The 25,875-nt window shown below is 44.7% G+C and overlaps 1 protein-coding gene across 3 annotated transcripts; it reads right to left on the reverse strand.

The window, feature by feature from the left end:
- Positions 1-242: 242 nt before the first annotated feature.
- On the reverse strand, positions 243-24,548 carry LOC143322906 (uncharacterized). Of its 3 annotated transcripts, none has more exons than XM_076734341.1 (3): positions 24,054-24,548; positions 11,078-11,211; positions 243-10,187 (listed from the first exon to the last, which is right to left on the reverse strand). In XM_076734341.1, the coding sequence occupies exon 3, from the start codon at positions 4,153-4,155 to the stop codon at positions 2,590-2,592; it is 1,566 nt and encodes a 521-aa protein (XP_076590456.1). In that variant the 5' UTR covers positions 4,156-10,187; positions 11,078-11,211; positions 24,054-24,548; the 3' UTR covers positions 243-2,589. The 3 variants fall into 3 exon arrangements, with proteins under 3 accessions (XP_076590456.1, XP_076590457.1, XP_076590458.1); XM_076734342.1 differs by lacking the exons at positions 11,078-11,211; positions 24,054-24,548 and having other exon boundaries at positions 243-4,527; positions 5,889-6,021; positions 6,117-7,144; XM_076734343.1 differs by lacking the exons at positions 11,078-11,211; positions 24,054-24,548 and having other exon boundaries at positions 243-4,527; positions 5,889-6,042.
- Between the last annotated feature and the right edge of the window lie 1,327 nt (positions 24,549-25,875).

Genomic DNA, 25,875 nt, shown 5'->3' on the forward strand with positions numbered 1-25,875 from the left:
CCAGCTCCCGGTTCCTCACCTCCACCTCCCTTATGCACAGGGTTATTCTGAGCTCTTCTGCCGTCATGGCAGGTCAAACTGGGAGAGCATGGAGTGGGGTAGGAATACCAGATACCGCACCGAGCCCAGCTCCCTCTGCAGGGGCTGGCTCAACAAACAAACCCCCCTCACTCAACTTTTTATGCAGAAGCTCTTTCAGCTCCTGCTTCTTAATGTTTAGCGGCACAACCACATCAAAAGCATTGGCTATCAAAATCAAATCACTTTTATTGCATTAATCAAATTTAGCAACGGTAGGATTGCTAACAAATTCCTCCAATTTAAACTCCATGTTGCCACACCCAAGAAGGAAAAAACTGCCAACCAACAAGCAGAGACCAAGAGGAAGAAATCAATCAAACTTACCGGACAATGACAAACTACGAAAAATCATCCCGGACGAGCCCCCAAATCATGTTATGCCCCGGTCTAGGGGAACCCTTGACATAACAGATGCGCTCCCTCCAGTCTTCCCACTCCAAAGAAGGCCAGCAACTGGATAAGCCAAATTCAAACAATGTGCAGTTTATTTAGCTTCAGGGGAAGAACAGGCCAACATAACAAACAGAACAAACTAAAATCACCCTACACTTTCCTAATAAACAAAAGGAAAATAAATGACAAATTTGTAACCTAAGCTCCTGACACAAAAACACAGGAGAAAATGGGTTCAAACAAAAGGCTTCTTCCCCCTACTTCACTGCCCTGACTCAAACAATCCAAACATCCTGCTGGTTGCCTCGTGGTGGAAATGCTGGAGAGAGGCCAGAGTGCAGGCTGCCGGTGTTCAAATAGACCGGGGATCCACCCCCTGACCAATCGCGCTGCAGCAGCCATCATCATGCTCCATTCACACTGGAGAGAGAGAGAAAGAGACACACACACACCGGGGGAGGAGACACTGCCGCAAAGAGAAAAAAAAACAAAACATACACACTCACAAATGACCCACAGGGTCATAACAAAGCAATAATAACAGGAACAAAAGGAGACATAGAAAAGAACAAAGAGGAGACTATAAAAAATTTGATCAAACTACTGATCAAAAACATAAATAATAACTGTTCTTTTTTTAATCAATTTACGAAATGCAAAGTGAGCAAACAAAAGAAAAATCTAAATCAAATCAATATTTGGTGTTACCACCCTTTGCCTTCAAACCAGCATCTTATAGGAACATTTGCACAAAGTCAGGGATTTTGTAGGATTATAGTCAGATGCATGATCAGCCAAATATACCAAACAGGTGCTAATGATCATCAATTTCACATGTATGTTGAAACACAGTCATTAACTAAAACAGAAACAGCTGCATAAGAGGCTTAAAAGTGGGAGAGGAACAGCCAAACTCTGCTACCAAGGTGAGGTTGTGGAGGACAGTTTTATGTCACAGGTCATACACCATGGCAAGACTGAGCACAACAACAAGACACAAGATAGTTATACTGCATCAGCAAGGTCTCTCCCAGACAAAGATTTCAAAGTTGACTGGGATGAAGATGTGCTGTTCAAGCTCTTTTGAAGAAACACAAAGAAATGGGCAACGTTGAGGATTGTAGACACATTGGTCGGCCAAGGAAACTTAGTGCAGAAGATGAAAACACGTCATGCTTATTTCCATTTGAAATTGGATGTCCAGCAGTGCCATCAGCTCGGAACTGTTAGAAACCAGTAGGACCCAGGTACACCCACCTACTGTCTGGAGAAGTGTGGCCAGAAGTGGCCTTCATGGAAGAGTTGCAGCCAAAAAGCCATACCTTTGACATGGAAACAAGGCCAAGCAACTCAACCATGCACAAAAACATAGGAACTGGGATGCAGAAAAATGGCAGCAGGTGATCTGGACTGTTCTGGCAATTTTGTACTAAAAAGCACAGAGTCGTTCGTTGTCTTTCTGTGAGTTTATTCTGACGCCTGCAGACGGACTCCCTTCTTGTTGTCTCAATTGTGAGATGACAAGAAAGAGCCCGGAGCAGGAGAAGTTGATAGATTATATACAATATATTATCTTTGTAGACAGGATGACTTTGTTCTATCATCAGAACAATGTCAGCACAATAGGCACGTCATAATGTGTTGTACAATCAGGACACAAGGTTCACTTAATCAGTGCATAATAACATACTGTATGTGGTTACATGGTCAGCAGATTATGACATACGCACGCACCTAATCATATGATATGGTTGTTCATTTGGCTTTAAGACAGTGAATACTTATGATTAAGTACAGAAAAGCTGAATAACAAGAATTCCCATTACATTCCCCCATTTGAGCGTATTACGCTCACAAATTAACATTACAAATTAACACAACAAACTAGAATTAATCATTGAAACTCACATTTTATGAAAATTAAAAAAAAAATAATAATAAAGTAAAAAATGAAAATTGAAAATTGAAAGGAAATAAAGTAAATAAAGTCTAGATTAACAGTTAGAAATTACGACGATTTATGAAAACTCAACTTAATCAAAGCAAGCAATATTGCTAGATTAACAATTAAGAGAGTAATCAACATAAGCAATATTGCTAGATTAAACAACAGTGTTAAAAATCATCAAGATTAGCATAGGGTGGAACCCAGTCCAGAGAGGGATCATCTTCAGACTGAATCATGAACTGTCCTACAGAGGATTTGACTTGTGAAGTGATCAAAGCTTTGATGCAAGGTATACCACAACAGATTACAATCATAAATACTGTCAGGAAAAGGAGAAAGGGTGTCAGTATTTTCAGCAATGTCACTTTCCATCCTCCGTCAGTCAGCCAAGACCACAGACTCCATTTCTCCGAGTCTTTGGTCTTTTCTTCATGCAGCAGGTCATTCAGGTGTGATACAACATGAGTCATGTTGTCTGTGATGTCTGGAATGTAAGTGCAACAGTCCGTACCTATAATGTGGCAGACTCCTCCTTGGCTGGCAAACATCATGTCCATTGCCATCCTGTTCTGCAGTGCCACATTTCGGATGCCTTGGACAGTGGGGGTGAGGGCAGAAAACCCAGATGACACTAAGGCCGTCAGGTTTTCTAATTCCACTGCCAGGTCGTCGATCTTAAAGGCATTGTTTACAGTTCCCCACCAGGGGAGGAACCCTCCAATTCCTTTCTGCCACTGAGGAACTCTCTCTGTGTCACGTCTTGCTCTATGTGGTATGTAGTAGTGCGTGTAGTGAGTGTGGAAGTGGCTTAGTGTGGGAAGAATAGTAACAGATGACACCAGCTTTGCAAGATAGCAGGTGCCACACCATCCAGGATGAAGAGACTGGTACACATGTTGTCCACACACCCAGACATGCTCTTTCAGTGATCTGTAGCCATCCCCATTTGGCAGAAGTAGTACAGGATTGTCGTAGCCCGGGCGGTTTAGGCTGACAGTGTCTGTCAGATTCAAAGAAGCGATGTATGGTGTTCTGTTTCTGCATGAGGTTGTGTTACCATTTCCCCATGATACGCCGCAGGTGGCCATGACTGTCTGCTTGCACGGTGATATCCCCAGAAAGTGCTCCCGCTCAGTGAAACATTTCCTAGTGAAACAGACAGTTCCTTGTTGTTTGGTGGGGTTTGTTGTCATGATAGATTGGTGAACTCCTACTTGTGTCACTTGTGTCATGTTCCAGAATCTAGCTGTTGAACCTCCATAATTGGTGATGCTGATATTGCACATGTTAATGCTCTTAGTCATGTCTGTCACAGTTCTGTTTCGCAGGGAAACCCCCAGGGTGAAGGCTAGCATGACGCCTAAGGTCTCAGAAATGTTCAGTGGTCGTGGCGTCACAGGTATTGCGTCCCCCACTCCGTGAGGAAGTTGTGTGCAGACATAGCAGCTGTCGTTTGTAATCCTTCTGGCTGTTGATAGTACCACAGTGTACCAGGAATTTTCCTCAGGCTTCAGTGGGGAGCGAGTAATCTCTGGTAGCAATTCTCTCCTCCTTCTGCAGTTGGATGCTCTGCAGCTGCTGTTTGAGTTTTCGCACCCCTGTTGTTGATTAGGCTGAGATGTGCCTTGTTGCAGGAGCAGTAGCAGGACGATGGTGGCAGTGAGCAGGAATACGCTGCGAATTCCTCTACATCCGTCACCCCTCCAGCGCCACTGTATATTTGTTGCCGTCATCGCATCAGCCGTGGCACCTCAGCTTACCCCCGTATTCAGTGTGCCTGCCTCTTCGTGAGTTTGAGAAACGTGTGGCCCTATTGTTATCCACACCCCTCTCTCCCTCACAGACACAAGGCGGGGGAAAGCGTTGGTTCACCTACTGATGCTCCGCACGCTTGATGTTGTCTTGTCCGTCGGCTCAGGAACGCATTTGCAGAGGCTGGCGTGTATCCAGGTGGCCCGTTCCATGACTTTCACAGCTGTTTCCGTGGTGAGGAGGACTTGGAAAGATCCGTTGCACCTGCGTGCTTTCCAGTTCTTTCTCCTCAGATCCTTCACTACAACCCAATCTCCTGGCTCTAGGTCGTGTAGTTTCGGGGCGTCCTTAGCCTGTTTGTGGATTTCAAAAAGCACAGAGGACAGGTTTGCACAATAACGTAACATTTCATCTTCGCACTGGCTGGTATGAGGGAGTTGCCTCTTAACAGGTCCAATCCCTGTATTCATTGGCTGTGCAAAGAGGATTTCAAATGGGCTGAGGCCGTTTCTGCTTCTGACCCTAGCTCTCATGTGCATCAAAACAATCGGTAGTGCTTTTGTCCAAGTTAAACCAGTTTCATCACAGCATTTAGCCAACTTGCCTTTCAATGTACCATTCTCTCTTTCAACAGCTCCCCCGCTTGCTGGGTGATAGGCACAATGTTGCCTCATGTCAATACCAAAATACTCACCCACGCTCTTCAGGGCTGTGCTCACGAAAGGTGTACCATTGTCAGATGAGATCTTACCTGGAATTCCCCATCTGGGAATTATTTCTCTGATTAAAGCTTTTGCTACTGCTGCTGAATCCTGTTTAGAAGTGGGAAAAGCTTCCACCCACTTGGAAAACATGTCAACAAAAACCAAACAGTATTTCTTTCCCTCGCTAGGTGTTAGCTCAATGAAGTCCATTTGTAAGTGATCAAAAGGTTTTTGTGGTGGTGGATGAGCACTCTGTTGTATCTGGATGCCTCTGCCTGCATTGTTAGTAGCACAGATCACACAACTTTGACAAAATTTTTGGGAGAAGTTAGAGAAACCCTTTGTGAACCAATATCTCTGTATTTCACTCATCATACCCCCTTTTGACACATGATCTCTTCCATGTGTCAACTTAGCATAATGAGGAAACAAATATTTAGGCAAACATGGTTTGTCCTTTGGTCCGTACCACACTTTGTTAGAAAAAGAGCAGCCTGCTTTTTTCCAAGCCAGCCTCTCTTCATGGCCGGCTCTGGCCTGCAGGTCCTGCAAATCGGCTGTGGGTGTCAATGGTGAGTCAACAATGGCAAGACATTGCATGTTGTTTTTAGTGTTATCTAGCTATGCTGCTGCCTTAGCTGCAGCATCCGCTCTGGCGTTCCCCTGTGAAACAAAATCATCATTGTTTGTGTGTGCTTGGCATTTGCAGATAGCGACCTGTTTTGGAAGGAGGACAGCATCGAGAAGTGCAGCAACCATGGTGTGATGGGCAATGGGTTTGCCCGTGGAAGTTAAAAAATCCCTGTTGGCCCAAAGACGGCCAAAATCATGTACCACTCCCCATGCATATCTGCTGTCAGTATATATGTCAACTGTTTTATCAGAAGCAAGTTTGCATGCTTCTGTCAGTGCAACCAATTCTGCAGCTTGTGCAGAATAATTTGAGGGGAGTGGCTGTGCAACAATTGTGTCATGTAGTGTTGTAATAGCAAAGCCTGCTTGGTTTTTACCGGTTGTTTCTCGAGGCTGAACCGTCCACAAACAGTTCTAGGTCAGCATTCTGTAAAGGTGTGTCCTGCAGATCAGGCCTGGGAGAACAGGTTTCATTTATGACTGCCATGCAGTCGTGCGGTTGTCCATCATCTGGTGTAGGGAGAAAAGTTGCAGGGTTAAGAACATTGCATCTTTTAACAGTGATGTTAGGCATGTCAAGCAGAATCGTGTTATATCTGAGCCACCTTGCTGTTGACAGGTGAGAAGTTTTCTGTTCAAGCAAAATCATTGAAACAGCATGTGGTACCAGTAGAGTGAGATCAGCATAGCCTACAATGTCACGTGATGCTATCACAGCTTTTTCAGCAGCTGCCACAGCTCTAAGGCATGTAGGAAGTCCTGCAGCAACTGAGTCGAGTCTAGATGAGAAATAGGCTACAGGTGTCGGAGGAGATTGCAATGCCAATTTCAGGTCCACAAAGGCTTTTACTGCCTCAGGTGTCCATGTGACTTTTGGGATCCACTGTCTGCAATATGACGTCATTCCTAAAAAACTCATAACTTGTTTCTTTGTTTCAGGCTGTGGGATGTTTTGGATTGCTTCAATTCGTTTGGGTGAGAGGGTTTTGCCCTCTGCTGTGATCACATGACCCAGAAAAGTGACTTGTTTTGAAACAAACTGAAGTTTTGACAAGCTGGCCTTGTGGCCGTTATCAGCCAGATGGTTCAGAAGAGCAAGTGTGTCTTGTTTGCAGGCTTCTTCTGTGGGAGAGCAAATCATGAGGTCATCCACATATTGCAAAAGGGCACTACCAGCTGGTAAACAGTTGTGTTGCAAAACTCTTCTCCCCCATTTTGGACAGAGGGGAGGTGTTTGGCAGCTTCTTTCATGTCGTTGTACGTCCATGGTCTGAAGATTAGCTGAGAGTTTCCGTCTCCTCCAGCTACTTCAACCATCGGTGCAATTAGCACAGAGTCTGAGTGAGGAACAGAGTCTGTTCGCTTGAAAATGGTGCCTTGTTGTGTTTTGTGCGCATCCCGTGGGGGAGGGGTATGCGGTGCGCAATACTTGGTAGCATAAGGTGGAGGTCTCTCTTTTTCCCCTCTTGGGTGAGGTATTGGTTTCTCAGGCCGTGATGGTGTGGCTTGGGCTGTGGCTGTAGTTGTTTCCGGGGCGCTGGCTGCTCCTCCTCGGTCCACAGCTGGTGCTGGCCGTTGTCTGGGCGGAGCCGAGTCCAGATCAGGATCTAGTTTGAGGCACTGAGATGCAGAGGTTAGTGTAGTTTTCCCTGCCTTTTGTTTTCTGTCCCTGATGTTGGCTTCAGTGAGCCAACAATCAAAAGCTTCCCAGTTTGCTTTAAACAGTTTTCCTTTTTTCTTTTGCTTTGTCTGACTGATTTTTTCCTTTGCTGTTAGTTGGACTCTCAAGTGTTCTAATTGGTTTAGGCTAAAACTGCCAGTGCATGGGAACCCACACTCCTGAACCCAGATTTTAATTTGGTCAGTACTCCGTTCACCATATTTTGTGATCATAAATTGAATATTGGGAGAACACATCAGAGGTTCATTTTCAGATGCTTTTTCTTTACTGCTGTTGGAACCCATTGTTGAAAAGGAAAAGGAGAAGAAGAAGGAGAGAGAGAGAGAGAAAAAAAATTGTTTTAGATTTTTAGTTTCTTCTTCTCTTTAGGTGGATTTGTAAGGACCTCGGATTTTTATTTTTATTTATTACCAGTTCAACTAATCAGTGTAGATATTTACTATTGGTTTTCTCTAGAGTTTTTTTTTTAACCTTAATTTCGTTGTTTTTATTAAACTCCCCACTTTTTTAATGTGCACAGGGGCTGTACCTATGAGTCCCAGACTCTTCAACGGTTTCCCCCCTGGGTCCCTGACCCGAAGCTTCCTTGATCCTACAGCGGTTTCCAAAACCTGCCCTGTTAATACGTCTATTACAACACACCCCAGGTGGTGAGGATCGTTTACCTTTTCCGGATTTACTCACCAGAAAGACAAGGTTGTGTGCCAGAAAAGGTTCTCTGGATCACGCCAGTGAGTGGGCGTCAGTCCTCACGTGCCAGGTCCCCCGCTTCTCTACCGTCTTTGATAGGGAGGTTCAGGGTTTTGGAGTCCCAGACTCCAGCTGTACAGACTTAAAACCTGCAGCGCTGAGTCCCGAACGTCGCCTCACGGGTGATCCTGCCGACAACGCCAAGTTTGTTCTGGCAATTTTGTACTAAAAAGCACAGAGTCGTTCGTTGTCTTTCTGTGAGTTTATTCTGACGCCTGCAGATGGACTCCCTTCTTGTTGTCTCAAGTGTGAGACGACAAGAAAGAGCCCGGAGCAGGAGAAGTTGATAGATTATATACAATATATTATCTTTGTAGACAGGATGACTTTGTTCTATCATCAGAACAATGTCAGCACAATAGGCACGTCATAATGTGTTGTACAATCAGGACACAAGGTTCACTTAATCAGTGCATAATAACATACTGTACGTGGTTACATGGTCAGCAGATTATGACATACACACGCACCTAATCATATGATATGGTTGTTCATTTGGCTTTAAGACAGTGAATACTTACAGAAAAGATGAATAACAAGAATTCCCATTACAGGACTGATGAGTCAAAATTTGAAATATTTGGCTGTAGCAGAAGGCAGTTTGTTCACCGAAGGGCTGGAGAGTGGTACAATAATGAGTGTCTGCATGCAACAGTGAAGCATAGTGGAGGTTCCTTGCAAGTTTGGGGTTGCATTTCTGCAAATGGAGTTGGAGATTTGGTGAGGATTAATGGTGCTCTCAATGCTGAGAAATATAGGCAGATACTTAACCATTATGCAGTACCATCAGGTAGGTGTATGATTGGCCGCAAATTTATTCTGCAGCAGGACAACCAGCCCAAACATACAGCCAATGTCATTTAGAACTATCTTCAGCATAAAGAATAACAAGATGTCCTGGAAGTGATAGTATGGCCCCCACAGAGCCTTAATCTCAACGTAATAGAGTCTGTCTGGGACAACATGAAGAGACAGAATGATTTGAGGAAGCCGACATCCACAGAAGATCTGTGGTTAGTTCCCCAAGATGTTTGGAACAACCTATCAGCCAGGTTGCTTCAACAACTGTGTGCAAGTGTACCTAGGAGGATTGATGCTGTGGTGAAGGCAAAAGGTGGCCACACCAAATATTGATTTGATTTAATTGATGAAAATATATTATGAAGCATATATTATGAAGCTTTTTCAATAAGTTACATAGGTCTATGATTTCCATAAAACATGTTTTTGAAGCTGTATGCTGGAAATAGCTTTTAGGAAAAGATTCTCACCCCCCTCTATTTCCCTCTGTTTCAGTCCCTTTCAGAATGTACTGTTTTTGGTGTCTGTAGCTTTAAATGCAAATGAGCTGCTACTGCCCCACCCATAAAGTGTTACCATGGTAATGGGGAGAGCGTAGAATCACGTAGCACTACCCATGTGAAAGTAGCGGACATGGTGGCAATGAACAGACCGAGTGCTTTCGTAGTTCAGCCGTATATGTTCGAACCTAAATCGGATCCTGATGAAAGCGAGACTCCTACAGAACCTCAGACTGAGAAATTCAGCAGGACGCTTCTGAATGGTTAGTCAAAAAACGTCTCTCTATTTTTTTTTCTCCGATACAAATGCTAGGAAGCACCAATCCTAACTTGTAGCATACCAGAATGACAGGGAGACACTCAGCTAAAAGCCTCTACCAAGCATTGCCACCCAAACAAAACACAGTTCATACCCCAAGAAATTATATGGGCATGTAACGAAAACACGAAAATAGTGTATATCCACTTTAGTGCGTCTGCTGATTTTGTTACTGCCGAGTGGAGTGACCGTGACAGTGTGTAACACCACCGGTTTCTGTTGAGGAGCAGACACACCAAACAACAAATGCCAGGAGAGGATTTAAAAGTTGTAAAAGTTACTGAATATGTTCATATAATGGCTGATGGTGGGATGACCAAAGTTGCAGTTTTTTCTTTCAGGATAACAGTTGCAAAAAAATAAGGTGGCAGCAACAGTTAATGTGTATTGTCTCGTCACAGCATACTTTGTAGTAAAAGTAGAGGGGTACTTATCTGTAAGGGTGAAATGCGTCCTCACCCTTCTGCTTTTATCCAAGGCTTCCCCCTCTCCCACCGTGCATCTCCGTTGTCTCTCGGTGTACTGGCGACTTGGTTTCTGGCATCAGCAGCAGCAGCTCCTACAGTTCCGGCAGCAGGTATGCACGTCCTTGTCCGAATCACTTCTCTCACGCTGTCCCCCAAACCTGGGACAAGGTGTCACTCCGCTGTAACAGCCATCCGACCAGCGCCTCGTCAACAGCGATCCTCCACTGCGTCTGTTTGCCAGACGCAGTGGAGGCCCCAAACAGGCCCCAAACTACCCACACCTGTGACCTAATTACAATCATGCTGCATCAGAGGGGATTTGTGTCAATTAAGGTCAGGCAGCACACACATTGTATTTCTATGGTGAACTTGGGTCCTGCCCCTTGATTCTCTTAACTCTGACTGGTCGATAAAGGTGTCAATCATTAAATTTGACCACTGGGTTGCTGAGACATTGATCGGTCTAACTGCGCTGTTAGTTTCAGCTCTCCTCGTCATTTACACATGAATGGGCAGTTCGCACACAGAGGACACTGCACACAGAGGACACAGCACTACTGGCCATTCACCTCAGGCTGAGAAGAAGTAGCTAGCTAGAGCATGCACATTCAAATCTAAAATGTGGGTGCACATGTGGAAATTGTGCAACAATGCAGTCAAAGCCTGAGAACATATTCTGCCACATTATCTTTACCTACACTTATGATTACAGTGTATGATTGCACATAACATGCCACTGCAGATACTCACCTTATGTTATGCATAATAGGTTACAAGACAGCTGCAGCAGCTGGATGAAAGACCTTCATGCATGATTGACCATCCAGGTTTAGAACCTGTTTGCCTAAATGTGTTCTCGCTGCAGAGCGCATACAACACTTACAGGACTGACTATGGTCCTTTACAGCTGTGGGGGACGGAGCAGGGACTTTTATCTATAATAACGTACATCATAATAAACTAAATATAGTCAGCCAATGCCACAAATTCAGATTTTTAAATGTTTATTTTTTTGAGTGAAAAAAAAAAAGAAGAAGTTAACACTTACAAATGTGGCCTCAGTCTTCACTGGTTTGGCTCTGCACTCTCCCTTCCTGGACTTTGGAAAGCTCGGCTCAAAAAAAGGGGATCCCGTGATGATGTGGTAGCTTGTCCTCTATCAGGACACAGTAGCCTGGACAGCTGTAACAAAAGTATGTTGTTACGATAACAGGGCATACTTAGAAGTAAAACATGACAGCACTGTAACAGTGTAAATTCAAGCACAAAAGGCTGCAACAGCTGATTCCAAGAGAGGAAACTCATTGCACAGAATGGTTGGCTTGGAGTGTAAATTTTCTATGTGATGTAGCAGTCTGAACCATACACTCATTTTGCCCTGGGCTATGCTAACATATTCCACTTTAGAAAATATTTCTAAATGCATTATTTTCACAAATTCCCGAAGCTTCAACCCGGCAGAGCATCTGTGTCTGTATCGCTTGACCGACTGGGTGCTGGGTTTGCATATGGAGACCATGCTTATTGCTAACTAGAAATAGCAGTTAGCTTTAGCTTGTGCTATATGGTAAAACACTACTTGGTTAGTTCGTGTAAACCTGCAAAATGAACACAGCTAAATATTTGCAAATGCTGGTAGGGCTGTCACAGATTGGCTGGTGCTCTTCTATGTTGGCTGGGAAGATGGTGGTAAGCTATCATGCAGCGGCTCTGAGCTCTCCCTTTCGGTGCTTTTCGTTTGTTTCCTTTGTGTTGTATGTGTGGTTTTTGTTTTTCACCCATACAGTTAGCTGTGCGCACCCTTTTTACAGTCGTCAGGATCTCCTCAATATTGGATTAAAATGTAAACACTCTGTAAGCAATGGCTTTATTCATAGTCCCCAGGCTCTGTGTGGACTACCATCCCTGCAGGATGGAGGCGGAGATGGCGCAGAGAGAGGAGGCAGAAGCAGGGCTGTTGGGCTGGTATCTTTGTACAACTAAAGAGACATCCACACAAGCTGCCACTTCCCAGCATCTACCTGTCTAACGCCAGATCCATCACAAACAAGATGGACAAACTCAAGTTTCAGATTGCTAGAAACAGACTCATCTGGGACTGCTGTATACTGCTGATCACGGAGACCTGGCTGATCTCTTCCATACCCGACACAGTTATCGAACTAGCAGGTTGCACAGCCCATCGCCAAGACAGAAACACCAACTCTGGTAAGAAGAAGGAAGGGGGGTATAACTGTATGTGGACAATAACTGGTGTACCAACAATACCATCATCGTCACTGCTCCCCTGACTTGGAATACCTAACGATTAGATGCAGACCATCTTATCTCCCCTTGGAGTTTACCGTTTTAGTGACGGCTAATGCTAGCCAGGCCCTCAGTCACTTGTACAACGCCATCAGCCTCCAACAGAATAAATATCCAGATGCAGTGCATATTATTGCAGGCGATTTTAACCAAGCTGATTTGAAAGTTGTGCTTCCTACATCAACACATCAAATGCGCCACCAGGGGGGCAATACTCTGGATAAAGTCTACACAAACATAAAACACCTCTCCAGGTGAGGAATCAACTCAGGAGGTTAAAGACCAGGAAGGCTGCAGGACCGGATGGCCTCAGTCACAGGCTCCTCAGATCCTGCTCTGATCAGCTGAGCGGGATCATTGGACATCTGTTTAACCTGAGCCTGAGACTGGGAAGGGTGCCACGCGTCTGGAAGATGTCCTGCGTGGTACCTGTGCCAAAAACCCCACATCCCAGGGACCCTAGCTGCTACAGGCTGGTGGCCCTAACATCACACCTCATGAAAGCCCTGGAGCAGCTGGTCCTTGCCCACCTGCGCCCCCTGGTGAGCTCGTCCATGGACCCGCTGCAGTTTGCATATCAGCCTGGCATTGGAGTGGACGATGCCCTCACCTTCCTCCTCCATAGAGCTCTATCTCACCTGGAATCACCTGGGAGCTGTGTTCGGGTCCTTTTCCTGGACCTTAGCAGTGCTTTTAACACCATCAGGCCTGCCATCCTGAGGAACAAGCTGGAACTTTCAGGAGTGGACCAACACCTCACATGCTGGATAGTGGACTACCTTTCAAACCGCCCACAGTATGTGAGGACACGGGACTGTGTGTCAGGGACTGTCCTCTGCAGTGTGGGGGCCCCCCAGGGAACGGTGCTGGCACTGTTCCTCTTCACCCTCTACACTGACTTTTCACACCTGTCACCCACCTGCCACCTGCAGAAGTTCTCTGATGACTCTGTCATTGTCGGCTTCATCACAGATGGGGACGACAGGTCATACAGAGGACTCATCCAGGACTTTGTGGACTGGTGCCAGCAGAACCACCTCCTGATTAATGCGGATAAAACCAAGGAGATGGTTGTGGACTTTCGTCAGCGCCCGTACTCTTCACCATCACCAGTGAACATCCAGGGAAGGGACATTGAGATGGTGACATCTTATAAGTACCTAGGTGTTCATCTGAACAATAAATTGGACTGGACTTATAACACCACTGCACTTTACAAAAAAGGACAGAGCAGACTCTATCTGCTCAGGAGGCTGAGGTCTTTTGGGGTGCGCGGGGCACTCCTGAAGACCTTCTATGACTCTGTTGTGGCTTCTGCCATTTTCTATGGTGTAGTCTGCTGGGGGAGCAACATCACTACAGCTGACCGGAAGAGGCTGGACAAACTCATCAGGAAGGCCAGCTCCTTCCTGGGATGCCCTCTGAAACTGGTGGAGGAGGGGGGGGGGGGGGGGGGGGGGGGGGGGGGGTGACAGCCGAGCTGTCCTCAATGAGAGACAATGACTCCCACCCCCTCCAACACACACTCACTGCACTGAGGAGCTCCATCAGTGACAGGATGCTACATCCGAAGTGTGTGAAAGAGCGGTATCGCAGGTCATTCCTCCCTGCAGCTATCAGACTGTATAATAAAAACTGCTCCAAATAATCAGCGCAATAGTCTATGCAATAAGCTGTGCAATAAAACATGTACATAACAGTCTGTAAATATTATCTATCTATCTACTATCTACAATTTCCTACAATTTTTTTTACAATTTCTTTCTTTTATTTTTATTTAAAAATTCTCATTCTTTGTATATTTTGATCTGATGTTGTTTCTAATTTGTGAGCACTTCTTATATTAATTTGCTCTACTGATGCTGCTGTAATCTGGAATTTCCCCTCGCGGGACAAATAAAGGAATATTGAATTGAATTGAACAGGGATATAGAACCACACAGCTACCTCACCTGGGCTCGTCTGACCATATGTCCCTGTTTCTGATACCAGCATACACCCCCCTAAGAAAAAAAACACCCCCCACCATAAAGTCTGTTACAACATGGCCAAATGGTGCCTCACAGCAGCTGCAGGACTGTTTTGAAAATACCAACTGGAACATTTTTAAACACCAGGATCTTGAAGAGTATACCTCCACCATACTCTGTTACATCAGACACTGTGTTGAAACTGTCACAGTATATAGGTGTATTCGGGTGTTTCCAAACCAGAAGCCACAGATGACAAAGCAGGTCCAAGTATTGCTGGAAGAGCGGAACACCGCTTTCAGGGCTGGCCAGAACCAACCTAAAAAGAGGCATCAGGGATGCCAAGACAGCATACAAAAGGAAGATAGAGGAGCATCTGAACAGCAACAACCCATGAGAGGTATGGCAAGTGGTGCAACACATCACCAATTTTAAGTTCAGCAACCTCCAGTAGCCGATGGTGACACTGAGTTGGCAGAGGAACTTAACCATTTCTTTGGTCGCTTCGAGGTCAAGTCACCTGGGGCAGACACACTACAACGTCCAGCCCCCAGCAGCCACATCCTCACGGTGCAGGAACATGAGGTGAGGAGCATACTGCGGGCAGTGAACCCAAGGAAAGCTGCTGGGCCAGATGGTGTGACAGGGAGGGTGCTGAAGCACTGCGCGGACCAACTGGCTGGTGTCTGCACTGGGGTAGTCAACCAGTCCCTGTCCCAGTGCACAATCCCACCCTGCCTGAAGTCCTCTACAATCATTCCCATACCAAAGAAAACCACCATAAACTGTCTTAATGATTACCGTCCAGTGGCTCTTACACTCACCATCATGAAGTACTTTGAGAAACTGGTCTGGAATCACATCACTACAAACCTGCCATCCACACTCGACACACATCAATTTGCCTACAGAAGAAACCGGTCTACAGAGCATGCCATAGCCACAGCTCTTCATACAACACTGTCACATCTGGAACAAAGGGGGAGCTATGCTAGGATGCTCTTCCTTGATTTCAGTTCCGCTTTTAACACCATCTGTACTAAGTCCTAAATGAAGTCTAGTACTGGTTGCTGAAACGGAGGATTTAAGTTTAGACATGCGCCCAGTGCGCTAGAACATAGCAAAACGGACAGCTCAGTAATGTTACAATTATTTCGGATGTTTTAATTCCTTTCTAACAGCGGCAATAACTTTAGCTCATAATACACACAACAAAAACAACAAACCGAATTGCTCATCTTCCATCCATGACCCACATGGTGCCGTGGAGTCCGCAACCATGACCAGGTCTCCAGGAACGAAACTCCTCTTGGTTCCATTTTTGACGCTCCTGTAAAAGCGGTAAGTACTCACCGATCCACCTCTTCCAAAGAGATCCGAGATGTACTGGGTTTGTTTCAACCTTCTCCTTGCGTAAACATCCCTTTTGTCAAACAGTCCTGGTGGGAGAGAACTAGTTTTCCTTTGAGGAGTAGCAGATGGTTTGGCGTCAACGCCTCAAGGTCTTTGGGGTCCTCTGACAGACTTGTGATGGGACAGTCATTGAGTAGAGCTTCAGCCTCACAGAGCACCGTATGGAACCCTTCATCACCCAAGGTTTGCTGACGGAGCACAGAGCACAAAATCTTCCTGATCATCCGTATCATGCGCTCCCAAGCACCACTGTGATGGGACACAGCTGGAGGGTTAAAGCTCCACTTGATTCCCTTCTTGGACAAGGCTCTTTCAATGTGGTCATGATTCAAAAAGGCTAAGGCTTCTCACAGCTCTCTTTCCGCACCCACAAAGTTGGTACCATTGTCGGATCTCAAGTGCGAGACTTGTCCTCTTCAACAGATGAATCTACATAATGCGTTGATGCATGAGTCTGTGTCAAGAGAATAGGCCACTTCCTGGTGCACAACCCTGCTTGTCATACAAGTGAACACTACTCCATATCTTTATCTCCATATCTCCATATCACTCTCTGTTCTGGCAGGTCTGCCATTTTTTGCTCACTGGTTTTTCCACCATGGAGCTTACAGATGAGGCATCTTGATATGATCTTCCTCGCTGCAGTAGGTGCACTTGTGATCCAGTATTTTCTCCTTGTAGCGGAAAGAACATGATTTCTACCTCCATGTCCAAGCTGTAGATGGAGGTGATGGAGGATAAGGTTGGAGATGTGCTGGTCTTTTGACAAGATGAGGGGGTGTTTAATGTCTTCAGGGATTGCTGCCTTATTCAGCCGTCCCCCAACTCGTAGAAGTCCTCCTTCTATAACCAACTCTTTTCTTACTCAGTTTGAGCAGAGTTCCTTTCAGCTTAATGAGCCATGCAACTGCAACCTTCAATCTTTGCCAAACAGAGAAATGGGTCATCAGTTGCGATGTGGTGTTGGTGTCAACAAGTATTGCATCGACCGTCAGACTTCTCTTTACTTCTGGGTCGTCAGCAGTGACACTTGTATCCACAGGAAATGTTGGCCACGTTTCTTCAGGTTCCCGTAAGAATTCTGGGCCTTCCATCCATCTTTGCTTCATAAGATCTTCTGCCTTCAATCCACGTGAAGCATCGTCAGCAGGGTTCAGGGATGTAGGAATGTATCTCCACTGCTCAACTTCTGAGTTGTCCTTGATGATGGTTACCTTGTTTGCGACAAAGGTTTGAAATCTTCGGTCCTCATTCAGTATGTACCTAAGAACTGATGTGCTGTCAGTCCAAAAGCAGGTTTTCTTCAGTGGAAGCTGGAGCTCCAATCAAAACATCTTGTCCACTTGCACTGCAGTGAGCTCCAAACGGGGGAATGGTGACATGCTTCAGGGGGAGCCACTCTGGCTTTGCCAAATAGGAAGGCAACATGAACCCTCTCATCCATGTTCTGCATCCTCAGGTAAGTAGCCGTGCCATATCTGTTCTTACTTGCGTCGGCAAAGTGATGCAATTGGGCGCTGACAGTTCTCCCAAATCCTTCAGGCTTCACACATCTGTGGATCTTGAAATATGCCACCTTCTCAAGATCTGTCAGCCATTTGTTCCACTTCTGCTGGAAAGCTGGAGGTATTGGATCGTCCCAATCACACTTCGTCCTGAATATCTCCTGCAATAGCAGCTTGGCGGGGAGTACTAGAGGTGCCAGGAATCCCAATGGATCATAGATGGAACTGATGATGGATATGCCTCTCTTGGTTGGTGGCTTTTCCTTGACTTTCAGCTTGAATTTGAAATTGTCCATTTCGATACACCACTGCAAACCCAAAGCTCTGTCTAATGGCAGCTTATCCCTGTCCAGATCAAGCTCATGCAGGTTCTTGGACTTGAGATCCTCTGGGAGGCTTTGAAGCACTTCTGGACTGTTACTGATCCATTGAGTGAGGGTGAAACCTCCTTTGCTGCAAATGGTTGTAAGGTTCTTAACCACGGTGACTGCATCCTCTTCAGAGGGCAGACTCTTCAGTAGGTCGTCCATATAGAAGTTTTGGTTGACCGTTTCGATCACTTCTGTTGGAAAGCTGGCCTGGTTGTCTTCAGCGGTCTTTCTAAGAGCAAGGCAGGCAACACTGGGTGATGAAATTGCTCCAAATAAATGGACAGTCATGCGATGCTCTACATGGTCTTACTCCAGGTTACCTTGAGGCCACCATAAGAATCTTAAGAAGTCCTGGTGTTCCTCTGCCACCTCAACCTGGTGGAACATAGCCTTTATGCCTGCCATTATGGCCACTTCAGACTTCCTGTCTGAACCTCATGAGAACTCCAACTAACGAGCTGGTGAGGTTCAGTGCTTGCAAGAGTTTACTGTTGAGTGAGACCCCTTTGTACTCTGCTCCACAGTCAAACACCACTCATAGTTTATATACCACACCTTCCCTGTTAGCATTTCGAGCTGATGCTGTGGGACTTCTTCGGTGTAGCCATTGCTAATGACATCAGCAAGAAAGTTCTTGTATTCCTCATGAAAGCTTACATCTTTCTGAAGTCTCCTTTTCAGACCACAAACACGTTGCATGGCAACACAGAGATTGTTCGACATCAAAACATCTTTCCCTTTGAAAGGCAGCTGAAACGTGTAGTGTCCGTTTAGAGGCTGAGCAGAGCTTTCCATTATCTCCAAAAAATTCTTTTCTTCCCTTGACATTTCTTCCTGTGCTGCAGAAGCTCGCTCATTGAAGTCGTAGTTGCACCGGCTGGTTAACAGTTCTTCAGTTCTGTCAATGGCGATTCTGTTGGCATAAACTGAAGGGTGGTCACTTCTACAGTCGCTACTTCTCTGTAATGGACCATTTATTACCCACCCCAGTAGGGTTCTGATCGCGTAGGGTCCATCTTCACCTTCACGACTGTTAATCACCTCCCACGGCTCCATCAACTTGGAGGCATTTGTGCCAATTAACAGGTCAACATCAGTGTTTATGTGTGGAATGTTTACATCCTCTAAATAAGGCCATTTTCTAAGCTCCCTTTTGTTGATTATGTTGGCTCTGGAGACAGGCATCTCTTTCTGGGTACACACTTTGGGAAGTGGATAGAAGCACTCACCAGAAAATCCGGAAATCCTCCAGACTGTCAACTACGGAGCTTTCTACCGAGTTATTATGGCCCAAGGTGCAGATATGAATCATGAATTTGCGTCCTTCCATGTTCAACTTGTCAATGACCTTCCTGGTGCAGAAAGTTCCTGTACTCCCTGGGTCCAGAAAGGCATAGGTTTCAAATAACCTTGTTTCCCTTTGAGCACTTTACCTTAACAGGCAAAATGGGAAGAAGTCCATTGCAGTGGCCAGCCCCTGTAAGACCACAAGCAAAGGATGTTGTACAGCTGTCAGAAGTCTTTGACTGCTCAGTATTCTTCTGATCCTTCTGAGTAACCCTTTCCTTCTCTCCAATGTGCAAAACACTGGGGTGCGTTCAGTTGCACTTTTTGCAAGTGATGCACCTGTCGCAATTCTTGCTCAAGTGTCCTGTGCACAAGCAACTGAACACAGACCTTTCTCCTTTAGATAGTCCAGTTTCTTCCTGTGTGTCTTTCTTCCCAGTTTAAAACATTGTTCCAAAACATGATCACCAGCAGCACAATACAGGCAAGAAATAGAATCAGTCTTGGTAAAGGATGTCACTTTGTTCTGAGCCTTTTCCTTCTTGTCACCATCTGTTTTGCTTTATCCATCCTCGTTCTTGTGAGCATCTGCTTTGCATCCATCCTCAATGACCACCTGTGTTGCAAAGCTGTTTCTTCTCAGCTGTGGTTTCACCTGTAACTTGCTTGCTTTTGTAGCTCCTTTGATAACAGGTGAAGTGTCCTGTATGTCACCAAAGACTGGATCTGAAGTGATTCTGACCCACTGCTTGATGAACTTCACAATGTCTGAGAATCGTGCTCTTCGACCAGTTTTCCCCAGTATCTCAAATGCCTTTGCTCTCCACTTGTCTCTGAGTTTATATGGAAGCTTCTGACTCAGAATCTTTATGTTTCCTGTCATGTTAAGTTCCTCCAAATACTGAAGATCATCCATAGCATTGAAACACTCACAGAGGAAAAGTCCATAAGCTGTAAGTGCTTTGGTGTCCTCAGCTTTGATACCTGGCCATCCTGTGACCTTCTCCATGTAGGCCGCTGTTATCTTGAACTCATTTCCAAAGTGCTCTTTGAGCAACTTCTTGGCAACAGCGAATGCTTTATCTGCAGTCATATGAAGGCAGCTGTGTACAATATCCCTTGGCTGCCCCCTAGTGAATTGTTCGAGATAGTACAAACTGTCTCCTTTACAGCTAGTCTTTGCTTCCACACAGTGCTCAAACGCCTTCATAAATGTGTTGAGGGATCTCCATCATAAGTTGGAATTTCTCGGCGCGGCAGCAGTTGTGACGTTTGCGGAGGAGAGCTGTTATGTCATTCTGCTGTTGCAGCAGACTGTAGAGACCTGCTGTTTGATTTTGGACTTGCAGAGGTTGAAACACTTGTTGGCCTAGAGTAGGTTGAAAGCTTTGACTGAAGGTTGTCTTTGATTGTAACTGAGGGGGTTGAGAGCCTTGACTGACAGTTGGCTTTGGTTGTGATGCAAATTGAGTGGGAAAAGATGTTGAAATGGCAACTTGTTCTTTCACCAAATTTGGTATGATAGTTGGCGTTACCAATAGTGAAACATTGCTTTGCAGTGGTAGAGATGCATGCTGCTGTGAGGGCAGAGGCACAAATATTGAGGCCTGTGGATTGAGAGAGGTGAGCGGGAGCTTAGATCTAGCCCCCTTCCTTATGTAGGAAGCCATTCCATCAGATTGCTTTGAATGGATGCTGCTACCAACCTGTAGCACTGCTAGCTTAGCAGAAGTGGCAGCTATCTCAGTGTCCAGCTCAAGCTGCTCCCTTTTTCTCCTCAAGATGAGCTCCCGCTCCTCCAATGCATGCTTATCCTTTAAAGCAGCTCAAGCCAAGAGTGCGGCCTGTTCTGCCTCTGCATTGCGTCTGGCTGAAAAAGTGGAGGATCTGCTACTTGAAGATCTGCTACTTGAGCCATGGTGCCTTGACTGCATGTTTGAAATGCTGTCTTGAGGTTGAATCTGATCCTCCTCTTCCTCATTCTTTCCACTAGCAGCTCCATTTCCACTGCTGGCAAAAACCTCATTTCCATTTCCAGCATTGACATCAACAGTTTGAGGATCATCCCTTTCATGTTCCTTTAAAGTGTTGTCAACAACCGTGTGTGTTTCCGTTGGTCCAATTTCATTTTCACTTTGGACAGTTTGAGTTTCATTTTGACCCGGCAAGTCATCATCATCATGATTATCACCCACTTTGGTAGCTGGACAAGCTTTAGTGTCAGACAACCATTGATTTGTACCCACAATAAACTCATTGACATTCAACAATTTAGCTTGGTACCATATTTCATGTTTGTTTGCTTCATCAGCAGGCAATAAACCCAATAAAGATGTATGCACCTGCTGTATTTTGTCACACAACCCATTGAACTTGTTAAATTAATTTTCAACCTCATTTACATGCTCTTTATCACCCATCAATTTAGCAATAGATTCTTTTACTTTTGACAGTTTATCAAAGTTAGACTTTCTTTCCTTTTCTAAAATGCTTATTTTTTCCAACAAAGCTTTGGGTGTTACTTTAACCACGCGTTTTTCAGTTACAGATTTTACCCCTGCACCCACACCAAATTCAGTCTTGAGGCCAAGTTGCCCTTTTTCCTCTTCGTCCATAATGACCACGCAAAGTGAATTAGCTTATTAATCAATACGCCTGCAAATAGTTTGTGTTGCGCAATATCTCGTCTCGATGCGCAAAGTTATTTTTAGACGGTTGCGAGCCTCCTACCAATGCATTGGGTTTACGCGAATGTGTGCACACAAATTACCATGGCCATTCATAATATCAGCGCTGATGAACACATACCCCAATTGAGCGTTGGCCAGCTTTGATGAATGGTGTCCCGGTGTGATGATGCTGGTATTCCGCTGGCCCTGTGGCTCGCTCCGGTACAGCTCCGATAAACAATCGGCAACTCCAAACATTTGCCCTCCTCACCTCCGTGGTTTCCAAACAAACAGGTAAATCCACAATGTAACAGGTCCGCATCCTCTTGATGAACGGAAATCCAAATCGAAGCAGTTTTTCGACCTAAATGTACTGACTAAGTCCTGAACGAAATCTAGTACTGGTTGCTAAAACAGGCAACGTGCACCAGGAAGTACACACTCTTAAACATCCGGTAGGGGGTGTGCTGTGAGGTTTTCACTAATCAAGTTAGCATTTATCAAAAGGCTTGACTGGTATTAGCATCTAGATCACATGATTTGGTTCAGACTATCTTGCATCGTTTCGTCAGCCTGATCATAAAACTTCATGGCTGCCAGTGGTGGAGAACCTGCTTCCTTGGGGGTAAGTAATCATATATTGTTCATACTTATTTTCAATATAACAACAATAGAAATTCCTAAAATTAATTAGGACATTTGTCTAAACATTCTGATGAAGAAATGTTCCAACTGTGTTTGTGGTGTTACCTAGCAGCTTTTGAAATGTACGTATCCCCTGAGATACGTTGCCAGATTAGGGGTAGAAATTTGGTCAATGTGCATTATTCAAAATTTTGCTTCAAACTGGAAGGCATGTTAATAATTACTGCAGTACCAGATATTATCATGCACAGCTGTGCCTATTACAACATTATAACTGTATTTTACTTAAAATATCTATTTATTTTCAAGCATTTCAAGTATGTATGTAGTAGTCAGTGGCTTGCACAGGCTTTTTGAAGGGCAGGGGTGAAAGAAAAAAAAGGGCACATCTGTGTTTTGGTTTCCCTGGGTTAAAAAGCCTACCTGGGCTGACCCGAGGTCGGCTGAGCCACACAGCAAATACAGCCCTCCTAGTGGCATGGACAAAATTACACAAAATAATACAAAATGAATATGGCTCACACACCATCATTCCAAACAGACTGGTGACAAAACTTCAGGACTTGGGACTCTCACAACACATCTGCTACTGGATCAAGGTCTTTCTGTCAAATCGCCCCCAGAGAGTCTGAGTAGGTCCCCATCCTCTCCTCAGTATTGAAGCTCAGCACTGGCTCCCCACAGGGCTGTGTGCTGAGCCCCCTACTGTATACTCTCTACACACATGACTGCACTTCCATCCACCCGAGTAATGCCATCATCAAGTTTGCTGACGACACTACTGTTGCGAGGCTCAGGAGGAGATGAGACAGCATACAGGGAGGAGATCCAGTGGATGGTAGCATGGTGTGCAGAGAATAACCTGATTCTCAACACATTCAAAACCAAAGAACTGACCATTGATTTCAGGAGAAACAAACTGGACACTCAACCAGTATGCATATATGGAGACAGTGTGGAGAGGGTTTCAGACTTCAGATTCCTGGGCACCCACATCATGGAGGACCTGACCTGGTCAGTAAATTCAAAAGCAATATAAAAGAAGGCTCAACAGAGGTTGTATGTCCTGAGGATACTCAGGAAAAAACAGCCTCACAGACAGACTGTTGTCCTTTTACCAAAGCTCCATTGAGTCGGTGCTGAGTTACGGCATCACACTGTGGTTCAGCAGCTGCACTGCTGCCGAAAGGAAAGGGCTCCAGAGGGTGATTAACAGCAGCCAAAAAATCTGCGGACGTCCTCTCCCTTCCCTTGAGGAAATATACAACAGCCGCTGCCTAAAGAGGGCCCAAAGCATCCTCAAAGACTCATCCCACTCTGAGCATCACCTCTTTAAATTGCTACCCTCAGGGAGGCGGTTCAAGACCATAGCAGCAAAACAAACAGACTCAGGAACAATTTTTACCCCAGAGCCATTACTGCAATGAACAACGCCAAACACAGATAAATACTCCTGGAATAGTCTTTTTTAATTCTCCTCATGGATATATATTTTATGCAGTTTTTATCTTATTTAAATTATAATGCGCCTGTGTCTGTTGTATTGTATCTTTTATGTCCTTTAATTAGCACTGATATGAGAGTTCTACCTCAATTTTGTTGTACCTGTGTAATGACAATTGAAGATATTTGAATTTATTTGAATTGTATCTCCCTGGAACATGCATTTAATCATTTGCAAGATCAGAAATGTGGTGTGATGTACCTAAAGCTACGGTAGCAGCTAGCTAACCTTTGATGGCTGAAGTCGTAGTCTTGAAGCTAGTAGTTAGCCTTACATTGTTGTCAATGGCAAAACATGCAAGAATTCGCACTAATCTACAAAAGAAACACACAGCTAATTATTTGTATACTTACATGTACATCATCTGCAGGAATTCCATGCAAAGTTGGAAGTGACCCCTCCTTTAGAAGAAGCTTCCCGGCTAATCCTGCCTCGTACTGACCGAGGTAGGAGAAACAGTCAGTCTCGAAGTGGTTAGCACACACCAACAGGTTTTTGCCAACTGTGGTGGGGACGTTGCCTTCAAAAATGAATTCAATCCACGCCGCTCTTCTGTCCTCTGAGGCTGGGAGCTGATGGAGCGTTGTGCTCGTCTTTACAGCCAACAACAGAACACTGCATGTGATGCCATGACATGATTCTTGGCATGATGCTTTCGATAAGAAAATGGTGGATCTGTGAGAACGTAGCGCTGTATCTGGTGGGTGGATGGCAGAGGAGATGGAGAGGGGGATGGTGGCTGGTGGGTGGAAATATGAAATGCTTCTCTTGTAAGAGTAGGTGCTGAATTCGATCAGCTCGTGTGGAAGCTGCAGGCAGGGTGCTTTCAGAGATTCATATCTCACTCCAAAAAGCATGGACGGTCTTATTTCACACTTTGTGTGTGTGTGGCAGCACCAGAGACCCAAAATAACACCCCAAATCCCAGAAAAAGTGAGTTTTTCATAATATGGGACCTTTAACACTTCTTAATTTACAGCATTTTTCACACCTACCTAGCACCTAGTACCTAGTACTGTAAATATATATATACTGTGTGTATATATATATATATATATATATATATATATATATATATATATATATATATATATATATATATATCTACCTATCTATCTGTCTATCTATTGTAGGAATTAGATGACTTACTTATCCCAGGAATCAGTCCATGAATTAGTCTTTTTGTCGTCTTTCTCGCTAAGGTGAGAAAAAGGACAAAAGGACATTCAATGAGGGAAACAGGATGAAGGGGGAAGTTTAAGGTGCAATTATGGTATAGTATGAACCCTGGTAAACAGGATGAGTGCACTCCCCAAATAATCATTGTTTTAAGGGACTGATTTACCAATACCAGGTGCATGTGACAACCAGTTGTCCTTTTTGTTGCCAAACAGTATAAAAGCCAAGACATTGTGGAGATCTGCAGAGAACACTCTGCATGAGTCTTCCCTCCATGCTGCATGTATTAAAGAGACCTGATTCATCACACCGAGTCGCAACTCTCAACGAGCAACAAGGAGAATTTCCCTTACACTAGCTATCACACATATATCAATCCAATCCAATCCATTTTATTTATAAAGCACAATTTTAAATAAACACAAAGGTTTCCAAAGTGCTGTACAGTAAAATAAACACAATAAAACATAATAAATAAAAGATTAAAAAGATAAGAAGATAAAATGATAAAATATCTGTGCACATAAAATCAACAAACTAAGTGGTGTGAAAAGCCAAAGAAAAAAGGTGCGTTTTAAAATTAGACAGTGAAGAGGCCTGTCTAATATGCAGTGGCAGTTTGTTCCACAATTTTGAAGCTGCAACAGAAAACGCCTGATCCCCTCTGAGCTTCAGTGTTATGAGCGGCAGGAAGAGCCTGGACCCAGTTGCAGAGTCGTTGCAAAAAGGCGTTCATTGAAGAACAAAAGGATCACCTTAACAGGGAAAACCACAGGAACCAAAAACACCACGGCGGGGAAAGTAGCAAATAAACGATAACACAAAAACACCACTAGGGCGATAACTCACTCAGGAGGCAGGGAAACAAAACAACTGAAAGTGTCTAGGAGCAAACTCACTAGCAATGGTAAAAACTGTCAAAATCAGAGTGTCTAGGAGCAAACTCACTAGAGGAACACACAGCAAACCAAAACACTGGAGACGTGTAGCGAGAGA

Source organism: Chaetodon auriga, chromosome 7, assembly GCF_051107435.1.
Source record: "Chaetodon auriga isolate fChaAug3 chromosome 7, fChaAug3.hap1, whole genome shotgun sequence".
NCBI lineage: Eukaryota > Metazoa > Chordata > Actinopteri > Chaetodontiformes > Chaetodontidae > Chaetodon > Chaetodon auriga.